This window comes from Giraffa tippelskirchi, chromosome 9 (assembly GCF_054371585.1).
Source record: "Giraffa tippelskirchi isolate mGirTip1 chromosome 9, T2T-mGirTip1v1.2.pri, whole genome shotgun sequence".
Classification (NCBI taxonomy): Eukaryota; Metazoa; Chordata; class Mammalia; order Artiodactyla; family Giraffidae; genus Giraffa; species Giraffa tippelskirchi.
The window spans coordinates 37,241,782-37,254,409 of NC_137283.1; the positions used below are offsets into that span (position 1 = coordinate 37,241,782).

The window sequence follows — 12,628 nt, forward strand, 5'->3', positions numbered from 1 at the left end:
TTCATCAGGTTTTCCCAGCTTGCGCACTGTACACCATCCTATCCAAATCACACATTTTAAAGCTCTCTGTAAGAAGAGAACCAAAATATTGCTTCATAATCACAACCACAAAAAAATATTTTATTAAAATTGCTGTACCTCTCAACTCTTCATATAAAAAAGATGCTCTTTATTGTTCTATAATCCCTCGCAATTCTAAGTGCAAAATTATTAACACACACCCATTCTTATGAAATAGACGTTTGAATTAATATTGTTGGCGCAATAAATAAGTGTTAACATCACCAGAAATCTTTCCCAAGGCAAATGTCAAATAGGTTGGCAATTGGGCCCTGTTGGTTTAGGGATTCTAACTACTCCACTTACTCCCCTTTCACCTTTAAAGAGGTGGGTTGAGGGTAGAGGAATGATGAGGAAACTGGTGAAGATATGAAGCTTTGTGTATGGACAAAGAGTCCCAAAAGCCCAAAAGAGTCCAAAAGCCCCAAAATATGGGTTTTTGGAATATGTTGACAATCACAATGTAGCTCTGGCCTGAGCCCAGAGAGAGGCTTCTTTTGCCCACTTCTCTCTAAATTTTAACCTAGAGAGCTGCTTATGGGACAAAATGGGTCTGTAGAGCATTCATTCATCCAACTTGTATTTGTTGAGCACTCGCTCTCTGCCATGCACAGTGCTGGGTACCAGGATGCAGCAGTGAACAAAAGAGACAAAAACTCCCTGGCTTTAGGAAGTAAATTATATAATTTTTTAGAGGTGGTAAGAGCTTTGGAACAAAAGAATGCAAGAGAAGAGAGGTGAGTAAGGAGAGGTAAAGGTCAGGGAAGGCCTGAACAAGCATGTGATGTCTGAGCAAAGACATGAAAGAGGTGAGGCTGTGACTCATGAAAATAACTGGAGGAGGAGTCCTAGGCACAGGCAGTAGCACTGTGCAAAGATCCTGAGGTGAGAATGCACCTGGAGTGTTCAAGGAGCAGCAAGAGGCTAGCGTGGCTGCGTGAACTGGGTGCACACATGTGCACATAGTAAGAGGCAGGTGGAAGTAGTGGGGGGTCAGTTCACGTGGGGCCTGACAGGCCCTGTCAGAACCTAGACTTTTTTTTCTAAGTGAAATACAGAGCTACTGGTAGATTTTGAGCAGAGGGATGGCACAACCTGACTCTTGTGCTAAACCAATTACCCTGGCTCCCATCTGTAGGGTCAAGTGTAGAGAGTGAGGGTGGAGGCAGATGGATCAGATAGGAGGCTACTAGAATAACCCAGGTGAGAGAGGAATGTGGGTGAATTCAGAGTGGCAGCTCTGGAGAGGGAAGAACAGGTCAAATTCTGTTGTAATGTCCTGAAAGTAGAGTCTTCAGAATTTCACGGGCAGCGAGAGAAAAATCAGGAGTCCAAAAGGTCCCTGAGGTTGTGGACTTGAGAGGCGGGGTCAAGAGGTGTTTCTGTTGTCGTCGTTTGGCTTGTTTTTAAAAATGAGAAAAGGAATAGTATGTTTATAGACGGATACTTACCCTGCCATTAGGCAGCTCAGTTGACGACTGTGTCCCAATAAAACAAAGGTGGCAGGAGACAACAGCCAGGCTCAAAATGCCTCTTGGACTTCATGGTATCAGACTCGCTATCCTATAGTTAAATAAACAGATGCACCTCTTTTCTCCAGCCCAAGGAAAAGCATAGAGACTGCCACTCAGAGTTTAGTCCTGCTGAGAACATTGCAGCTCAACTTAGTAGTCTTTCTTCCCTTTTAACCCAGGTTTGGAGGGTGGCCGAGCCTTCTTCAATGCAGTCAAAGAAGGAGACACCGTGATATTTGCAAGTGATGATGAGCAAGATCGCATTCTCTGGGTCCAAGCCATGTATCGGGCCACTGGGCAGTCACACAAGCCTGTGCCCCCAACCCAAGTACAGAAACTAAATGCCAAGGGAGGGAATGTGCCTCAGCTGGATGCCCCCATCTCCCAATTTTGTAAGTAAATATGACATTTATTAAAACTAGTTCTGTAGAGTAAAGTCAGTCTTCTAAAGTGGAATTAGAAAATCTAGTTGCTTTCATATTAAGGATGCTCAAAATCATGTTTGCCTAAAAAAAAAAAAAAAAGATAGTGAATTCAGAGGGGGAAAGTTGGGACAAAAATGTTAGATAAAAGTAATTTTAAAGTGCAATACTTGACAATCCCCTCATCCAGGACTAAACAAAGAGAAATATGTTTCAGGTGGATTTTTCTCTCTTTGTTTTGATGAGAGTTTAAAATCCCAAACAGATATTTGTTTGAGTCCTTCAAATATAGTAGATTATGTATGTCCTTGCCTCATTTCTTCCTATTAAAAGTAACTTTAAAATAGAGCTTAATTTGAAATAAATTTGAATATGCAACTTAGAACCATTTAAAAATAAATGATGACATTATCAAATGCAGTAGGGAAGGGTGGGGGGACACAGGAACACACACAAGAAAACAACACAGTATCTAAAATCCCATTCTGAGCTAAAATTCCAGAATTCAGAAGTGAAACCATCTCCTTAAACAGTCCCAGTTCATATTCCAATCTCTTCCCCTCTGGAGATTAGCATCAGTTTTAATTTCTTGCCCTTTCACCATGCCATCTTGCTACCAAGATAATTTTGATCTTCGGGCAATTTAGATGCACAGGGTAAGATGAAAGATAGCATGCCCTTGCAGATATTTATTGAAACAAAGAAAATGGAAACACTGGAAACATAAACCACCAAATTCATTTTAGTTACAAGCATTCACCCTATGTAGAGATGTCTGCCATACCCTGAATACAGGTCAATTAGGAATAGCTCAGGTACACGTCAGTTGATAATCATGGTGAGTCTTGGCTTTAGCATGGCACCTCCTTATTCAGTGTAGTTCACTGAGCAGCTGTCTAGGTGATGAGACATGTTGATGAGGAAGCCAAGGAGATCCCTGTTCTCTGGATACCTCCAGCCCAGTGGAAGTCTAGACAGTAAACCAAGTAAAAAAAAAAAAAATAGTAAGATAGTTTCACACACTGAGAAACATCATAAAGAATGTCATGCATTGGTGAGTGAGTGGGGAAAGGAAATATAACACAGATGATCTGAGCTTAAGCCCAGATGATACGAAGTTACCCCCACAGACATCTGTGGGAAAAGAATTGCAGCAAAAGGGAAAGCAAGTGTGAAAGTCGCTCATCGGAAACCTGACCTTGAACCCAGTGCTTTCACACAGTCTCTCCTCAGTTGCTCTTAAAACATAGACCACATAATTCTGTCACTATAGCAACTAAGTAGAGGTAATTCCCTTTCGATGAATTCTACTGCCATGTCTGTTTCAATTTAACCAGACTATGTTCTTAAATCTTGTTACACCTTTGCTGGTGGGGAACATTCTTGTTGGATGACAGATACTACCCATCAGGTGCTCCCAGGGATTCTTGTTCTGTACTGATGGTTTTTTTTTTTTTTTTTAAAGGAAGATGCTTTCCCTGTGGGACATTATAAATAATCACACAATCATGCAGGTTTCCACACAGAAAACACTAAACAAATAAGTCAAGGAGGGGCTCAGGGGAGGAGGGACAGCCCTTCTGACCATGACCACCACCAAGTTTCCTACTTTTTGTTTCCGATAACATTTGTGACACTTAACTTTATCTCAGAGCAAAAAGAGAGAAAAGAAGCATCTCTTTGTAAATGGTTTAGTCATTAGTTGAAATAAAACATCCCCAATATTAACTTAATTATAAAAATTCCTCTGTAATAGAATCCCTTCTTTCACCTGGCCTAACAGGCTCCTTATAAATGAATTTTGAAACAACACATCCTATCATATCCCTCTGAAATGGAATTATGTGTGTATGAGGAAACAAAAATGCCTAATTATGATCACCATCTAAATCAGCCTCATAAAACATGTATCACAGGTGATATTTGGAAAATCTTGGTTTCATTTCCAAAAATTTCCATTTCTTCTGAAGTCATTTCACCTTACATTCAGTGTCTCTGTTCTACCATCTCCCCAGATTAAGCAGTTAGTACTTGGTTCGTGATCAGCCCGCTTTTTTCTCTCTAGTATAGAAAAGAGAATGGCAATTCAGGGGTAAAATGAAATGGAGCCCAGACACAGATTCTATAAAGGCGATGACTGAAAGAGACTGTTGAAGGAGATGCATGCCTCTTTATGGAAATACACTAGGGCTCTTGATTTAGGGTTTCCTCTGTAGGTAGGATTCATTTAGCTATGAAATTAGAATCTGGTCAGTAGGCATCAGCTAGAAGATTTGTTTGCATGCATGCAAGGTTGATGTATGTTACTATCCTAGTTGACAGAGGAAGCTTTTATTAAATAGAGCATACAAAGCAGAATTCTGAGAGTTAAAGTTGGGGGATGAGGGTAAGTAGTATCATCCCTCAAGAGCATGTGAGGCAGGCTGGGAGATGAGTGAGAAGGTCAGGGGTGTGATGCCCCTGGGATTTATCAGTTCCTGCTGCCAGAGCCACCCTCTTCTCTATTACCTCCTCTTCGCTGCCTGAGAACAGAGGGTCTCTAGAGAGTATGAAGTGTACCCTACCTACCAGGCTCTGTAAGAAGGAGGCCACTGCCTTCAGCCATGCAGACTGGGCCCTTCAGGAGGCTCTTTTCCCATAGACAAAAATGTGAGTGGTGCCTCTTGAGTCGTGCAGTGCCCTCTTTGCACAACTGTATGCTTCTGACCCCGCGTTCAATGACACTCCTTACATGGAGCTTCAACCCACTAGCATTAAACCCAGTAATCCCATAGTTACTTTACTACCCCTGAAACAGAGCCTCAGCTACTCCAGACTTTTATCTATTGCTAGTGTAGGCACTTAGTGAAAACTGTGGCCAGAGTACCAGAAAGTGAGGCTCTGTTCCCAAACTTTAGAAACTAGCATAGTAATCTAGTCAGGATTTAACCCACCCAAACTTCTGTATCTAATCCCCAGTCGTTTACAGTCAAGAATATATAAAACCCACAAGAAAGATCTAAACAGGATCCAAGAATTTTGCATTCTGTGGTGTCACTGAGTAGTTGTGTGAAACAACCCCAGAATTGCTGAGAGTGGAGGATATATCATATTGAGCGGAGTCTGCCATAGAGTGAAGGTTGCATAACAGTTACTGCAAAGCTGAATTTAAACCTTTAAATTCAAACCCTCACTGTTAAACAGATTAGATATAGATTTGTACTAAGTCAGAGTTAGTGTTTATTCATACTTAGAATCCTAACTAGCTCATCCAAATTTGCCAAAACTTGCCTTTTCCTAGCAATTAAAGTCCCGTGTCCCAGAAACTGTTTAGTCCTGGGCAAACTGTGACAATTGGTTACCTAGTACTGTAAAGCAAGATTACAGAAAAATGGAAAACAGTCACAACATAGTAAGAAATAGGAAGTGTTGACCCTTCACTGACATTTGCTTCTCAGTCTATACTTCAGTTTATTTTGTCACATCACAAACATTGTCAGTCACAGACTAACAAAAGGAGTAAATACAATCAAGTATTGCATTTTAAAAAGATTTCCTTGACTTCGTAAAGGTAAGGATCATTGTTAAATACTTGATTCTGTGTGCATCTCATTAAATCCCTGGTTTTGAATATTTACTCAAAGTAGCTGCCATCCTTGGAAGTGAATGATGAAGAACTTTTTAATGAGTTAACTTTGTAATCACTATGTTAGTATTTACATGGCAAAGGGAAGCTAACAGAAAAATGCAAGAGGTTTTTTGGATAGAGAAAAATAAACACTCCAGTCTTGTCATATCGCTGTCTGCTCAAGGGAAATTGAGAATGGAACATTTTACAGTTTGGGATACTTGACTGTAATCATGAGTTTATTTGGGTCTTTCTAAATTCAGTTTGACAGACTTCTGGGTGCAGATTTTATTTCTTTTGCAATTTCAGAAGTTCAATTTCAAAATGAAAAGACACGTCTAAGAGTGGAGTGGAGTATTTGTATGGAATTGGGAAAACTGGAAAAAAAAAATAGATCCTGCTATTCATTAGTTTCTATGTGACTCTACAATAATTTTGGGAGGGTTCCACCAAACTTTACAACTTTTTGTTCTTTTGTGGTTTTTTTGGTGTGTGTTATTGTTGATTTAATTTTCTCTCTCTCTCTTTTTTTATTTTTTGGTTAAAACTTAAAAAAACTTAAAAAAATTGTCAGTGCTTACTTATACAACTTTTTACAACAAATACTTATAATTTTCCAATTTCTTAAGGCAAATGTTGCTTACTTTGGAAATGAGATCCAAATCTATAATTGAGTGTGGCCACAATTTGTTATACCAAGTGGCCTCTCACTGAAACAACTGATCCCTGTCCAGTGTGTGTTAGAGGAACAGTAAAGATCAATACCTCTGTTCTCAAGACTGGGAGGGGAGTGGGAATTTTAAGCTTTGCTATTTGGTCAATGATTATTTGATATATCACTTGCAATGAGTCTCATATTAATGTCTGTTTCTCAACTAATAACTGTTAATCACATCATAGATCCCTAAAGTTGGATGTTTTTGAGAATTGTTCTAATTTTGCTACCACCTGAACAGCCTTCAACAGTTAGGGCGACCTTGGTTACTGTTGGTTTGGGGAGGGGGGGGTGGTTGGCTTTGGTTTTCTTGGTTTTTGTTTTGTTTCATTTAAGTTTTCTTGTTCAATCTTTGCTCGAACCCAAGAACTTTAGCTGCTAGGTTAGAACTCCTGTCTGCTTTCCTGAGCCTTGTTGCTAGTCTTTATGTTATTCTGGTTTGTTCCTTCTTACCCTGCTAACTTCTAGCTGGACTGAAGGGTAAGTGTTCCCCTGTAGCTAGCACAGCTCAGATAATCAGATTAGATTATCTGACACCTGCAATGTGCTTCCTCCCTCCCCTCTGAAATCTTCCTCATGTCTAGACTTTGTAGTAAAACTTTTTATGTAATTTTCCTGACCTTAGGTTGGAAATGTAAGCTTTCATACTGAAACTAGGATGCATGTGATGTGTGCATAATTGCCTCCTCTCCTTGGCTTTCATATTGGCATCAAATGATCCTCTGAGTAAAGCCAACCATTAACATCTCCTATTTTTTTTTAATTCCAAGAATATTAATAAACATCACAACGAAATGGCAAATAATGCCTTCGTTTCATGGAATTCACAGCTACCTGACTGCTTAATGCCTGAAAACAGATCATTTTGCACTCTGATGATGTGTTGTTGCTGTTGTTTTTCCTTTCCCATTCCAAAGGTTAGAATGGTCAGAGAACCAATGGTGTGGTAACCATGGATACCTTAACAAACAGAAAGGTGGGCTAGGAAACCTAAAGATGGTAACTGAGCAAGACTTCAAGAAATTGCAGAACACAATTAATAAAGTAAATGCATTATTTGAACATGAAAGAATTCATTCTGCCTAAATTGAGGGTGTACTCTAAGACCCAATAGAGGTTAATTTTGAAAAGAGAGATATAATACATGCAGCTACAACACACAAAAGCGAGAAATTGAGGACACAACTGAAATCATATAATTTATTCATAGAAGCTTCAGATTCACAATCTCACAATGTCGTGGAGGGTTTAGACCTCTGGTCTCAAATCTCTCTCCGCTGCTCTCCCAAGAACAATGACAACAATAACGTGTTTGACATCATTTGTATTTGTATTCATTTTTCTACAAATACACCTGTAAGAGAAAAAAAGAAACTTTAAAACTTAGAAAAATCATTCTCTTCACTATTTAAGTTATTACTAAAACAGAGTATACAGTTCCTTTATTCATAGAGGAAAAAGTCAGTCACCAAAAATGTGTTGAGGAAAAACTTGACATTAGAGGGAGCTAGAAAAATTGGTCAAGAGAGCAGGCAAATATGTATTCGAGTATTCTGAACGCTCACTTAGAAGTTGTAGGTCGCATCATTTCTCCTGACCATTTAATAATAGTCCTTGATTCTTTTCATTTCTTAATTTTGCTTTCCCCCTCCTTTCTTTTTTTTTCTTTTCTTTTGCATAAATGTACCCCTGGCTAGCAGACAGATTTTTTTTTTTTTTACCACTCCAAGCAGATACTTAATTCTTAATTTAACTTTCCTTCCTTTCCATGTCTGATGAGGCATTTTTAAAAGCTTACTGGAGAACGTGAACTTAGTGAAAATTTAGGGTTTTGCTATACTTAAAAAAAAAAAAAAACAACTCTACAAGATGGATGAGTAGATGACTGAGTGATTTTTTTTCTAGTAAAATTACGTGTATTTGCCCAACAACACATTGGTATCCTAATAGATTTCCAAATAGTCATTTGCTTAATTCCTTTCTAGAGTTTTGTCTGAGGAGATTTTTTGCTATATCTTCTTGTATTGTCAACTTGCAGTTACTACATTGCAGGAATGCAACATCAGAGAATGAATTCAACTTGCATGACCCCAAACCACACTGTAAATCACATTTCTTCTCTCCATAAAGTATAAGACTTTTTAAAAGAATAGACTTTCACAATAAGGTCCAAAATTTTCCAAATACTGTGGTAGGCTCTAAATAGATCATATTAAACAAAGGGTCACTTCTTTGTTACCTACTTCAGGCGTATCTAACATATTGTTCACTAATCAACTGAGTATTTTCATGACCTATAGTGACTTATAGGAGACATTATTAATTAGTCAACTCTCGAAAATTTGTGTTAGCTCATGCTGCAGTACCATAAAAATATTATCAAGTACTCTGTAAATTGTAGGTAAAGCAGGGAAAATTACAGATCATTTGTTTCCTGATCACTGACAAAAATCTCTGATGATTTTTATTCAAAGCATTTGCCTTATGAAGAATCACAAAAATGAACACTGAAATAAACATCACATGTTTATCCCCGTGGTTGTCCTGTCAGTGATTTCTGCAAAATGAAATGTGGCCCTTGATAGCTTCTGAGGAAGCCTTTCAGTGTTGGCCATGCAAGTTAGCTTGACTGAGTCAAAGGGACCATGAAAGAATTAAGTTGTTTCTCAAGGGCAGCAGGCAGGGGAGGACCAGTCTTTTGCTTGCTGTGCAGAGCTCAGGCAGGGAGCAACATCCCCTGGTTATTACTTGATCATGCCAAGAAAAACTCTTCTAGAAAAGTCCGTAAACAGCCAGCTGCCATCAATCATTGTCATTTCTTTATTTCATGTCTTCTGATGAGGTTGACTACTGTCATTGTTCGTTATTGTCCAAACCATACATTCACTCTTGTACTGTCAAGCAGATATGACAAGCACACATTTTCCATATAAGAAAGATACAAAGTCACCTTTTAATTTGTGGTTTGAGTTCACAATGACTTTATAGTTACATTAGCTGTTCTCTTGCCTCCAGCATCCATCAGGAGTAACAGCAGCCATAACTGTGCTCTAAATTTCAGTGATAAAACAGCTACCTCTAGTTTATTATAAAAGGGATTCATTAGAGAAAGGAGCCTCTCTCAGACAATTTATTAGCAACGTAGTCATAGTTTATTTTCAACAGCAAAATTTTTTCTCTAGCCTATAAAAACTTCTAAAATGTAATATTACAAAACAAAAAGAGAGATTTGACCTTTTGTGTTCATTCCCTGAGCTGCTGGGATAATAAAGTCTCCATAAAATGAAAATTGAAAAACTATATTATCCACTCCCCTCAAGAAAATTCCATTTGGTAGACCTTACTGCAAACTTATCTAAATTTTTTTTGGATCAGAAATAAGATCACACAAATATGCTTGCTATTAAGAGATCATGAAATAATATGATACGTGCTTTCCCATTGTGAGGGAGAAAATATCAAACATGAAGTAAACCCAAACATGATGGGTTAAAGTACAGATAAATGATAGGGTAGTCAATGAGGAACATCACTTGAAATTTAAGCAGATTAAATGAGAGTATAAAGTCCACATAATCATGTCATTCCAGGAACCGTGATTTTCTCAATGTTCCTTGAATGCCACACCAAAATTGTTTTTGAGCAAACTTGGGGTAAAGATTTTAGGTAGTTTCCACTTGAAAGGATACCTGCCTTCCTGAAGTCTGTGAGTCTGTCAGCCTTTTTCTTTATCATGGATGCCCACTGATAGTTCCTTAAATTTATGAATGTAGTTTAGGCACCATTATTCATCTAAGTTCAGTGTGAAGTCATTCTCCTATGCCCATGCTATAGAGGACCTCATAATCTTTATCCAGTTAAAGCCCAGAAGTTCAACAAGTAGCATTGTTTGCAAGATGTGTTGAATTATGCCCTCGCTCCAAAGCCTATGAAATTACATAGCCCATTTTCAGTATATGTGAAGCCCTTGCAAACCAAGAAAGAGTTAGCAGCTGTTCAGCCAAGTCTGAAAAAGGTTAAGACTGAAGTAAATTCCTAAAATTCAGTCAATCCTTGATTTCTTAAATAAGTAAAAAAAAAAAAAAAACCGCACACATACTAATGAAAAAGAACATTGGTATGTGTCTCTGAAAGCAAGAGCTAATCCAAACCTCATTAGAGCTTTAAGCTTCTACTTTCCCCTCCTAATTCTGTTTTGCTCAGCCTAGTATTTAAATTCATTTGCATTCCCTTGACACATGCCAAACATTGGCAAAGGAATGGATCCCAAGGTGTCCTGAATCCAGGAATTGACTTTCTCACCCTTTTGCTCTGGGCTGTTTTCCCCTTGCTAATGTCAACATTGGAGTTTTCTTTTTCTCTCATCAGCCTGTTCCAATCATTTGTACAGGGCAAAATGGGATTGCACGGAGCATTTAGTTTTTAATGTTCAGCACTGCAGAGGAACAGACTGGGCCATTGCAAGGATGACTGGATGGTGTTGCTTGAGAAGCACCCACAAGTTCTTTGAAACAGAATTTAGAACAGCTGGACCGCTGCAGTGTTTTATTTTAAAATAGACAACATATGTAATGCATATGGTCCTAGACATGTATGGAGACACAGGCAGACAATCTGAATGGTATCCAAAGACACCTGCACCTAGAATTCTGTTTCCTTTTATAAGATTTTTTTCCCCCCTAAGAGCACATGTTCCCACTTTGGGATTTGCAAGATGCCATCTGAATCCCCATGTGTGTGACTCCTTAATAAAGTCGATGGGAAGTTTCCTGGGATGGAAGTGTCAGAGTAAGTCAGTTAATAAATACCTCCTAAGGACCTGGCTCCTCTGGGAGCTGGCAGGGAAAATAACAGATCAGGAACATACCCTCAAGAAACATATTATCTATCAGGGAATTTAAGTGTGTATTCTGACCACAGAGAAATTGGAACATCACCCAGCAAAAACACAGAGACAGAGATTAGGAATTAATTATACAGGGCCAGAGGAGAGGCATAAAGCAGAGAGCTTGGGGAAGACTCTCAGCTTCCTAGAAACAATATGGTTTAAGAGGCAACCTCTAACTAACATTAGTGATCAATGTAGAGACAGCCTTGGCTCTCTGAGAGTATTAGACCAACTGACTTTGGGAGCGGTGAGAAGCCTGCTCGTCCACTCACGGCTAAGGTGAGCACTTAGTATATGCCAGGTACCTAGGTGCTTTACAGATTCTTCTTACTAGATCCTGTTAACAACCACCTCTGAGGGTAGACTCAAACACCTTTCTCAACTTAACACGTGAAAGTGAGACTCAGAAACATTAGTCAACTTCCTCACGTCTCATATCTTGTAACAGCAGAGCTGGCCTCACATTCAGTCTTTGTGACCCTCTAAGCCCAGCCATCTACACACCTGCTTTCCTACCTCAAATAAATTGTTTCTGTTGAATTTAATGTGTCAACATTTCCAAAAGTCAAGAAATAGAAAATATTTGTTGACCAAGTGAATTTATTTATTTTGATGAGATATTAATAAATTAATTATTTTAACACATATGTCTTGAGTGCCTGCTGTGTGCCAGGTTCTGTTGTAGATGCTGGGAGCACAGCAGAGAACAAAAATGTCAAAATCCATGTTTGGATGGAGCTTCAAAATCACATCCATTCCGTGGACACCTTAAAATAACATTCCCCACCTACCGATTCTCCTTTTTTTTTTTTTTCCTGAATATAATAAACTCAGTGAAACTCTCAGAAATTTCATGGGAGCCAGCCACCCTGTTAAGCACTCTTGAGCTGTTGGAACTATTGAAACAATGAGCCTAATTCTGAGTAAATGATGATTTTATGTAAGCAAAATCCAGGGGCTGCTCGGTTTACTTGATGGAAATTCCCACTGCATTAAGCTCCATCCCACGAACGTGGAAGGTGTGAAAGGGACCTTAAGAATGATTAAATGACAGTGACAGCAGAAAGGGAACTGAAAGTTTGGCTCATTTTACACATGAGGAAACTGAGGCTCAGACAGATCAACACCTCCGCCAGTATCCCGCACCTCTTTAAAATCGGAGCTCCCTGGAGCATCCAGACCTCTTCCCTCGGTCCCAGGCCCATTCACCATGTGAACTGACAAGAGACAAAAGGAAGAAGAAGGGAAACAGGAATTTTTATGTTGATAGGGTTACTTTCCGAAAAGGAAACCAGACGGATTTTAAGCCTATTTTAAAGCCTGCTTTCAATTGTCAGTAAAAAATGAAATTGTTCTTTCTATGAAGTCTAAGCCAAGAATTAGCGTGGTGAAGCTGTCTTGGGATGATGGTTGGGGGAGGCG

General features: G+C 38.9%; 1 protein-coding gene and 1 long non-coding RNA gene across 27 annotated transcripts in view; one reads left to right on the top strand and one right to left on the bottom strand.

The window, feature by feature from the left end:
- CADPS (calcium dependent secretion activator) overlaps positions 1–12,628 on the top strand; it is an 807,294-nt gene that overhangs the window by 648,526 nt on the left and 146,140 nt on the right. For 24 of the 26 annotated variants that reach the window (XM_081524519.1, XM_081524520.1, XM_081524496.1 and 21 more), the window contains one exon: positions 1,754–1,966. In XM_081524519.1, coding sequence (XP_081380645.1) covers positions 1,754–1,966 — 213 coding nt within the window. Of the gene's footprint in view, positions 1–1,753; positions 1,967–6,786; positions 6,799–12,628 lie in introns of all 26 variants that reach the window. The other 2 variants (XM_081524495.1, XM_081524498.1) reach the window with 1 other exon arrangement.
- Positions 2,723–3,259, bottom strand: LOC145519803 (uncharacterized). The gene is made up of 2 exons (XR_014063935.1): positions 3,195–3,259; positions 2,723–2,966 (listed from the first exon to the last, which is right to left on the bottom strand). It is a non-coding gene; the product is annotated as an uncharacterized LOC145519803 (long non-coding RNA).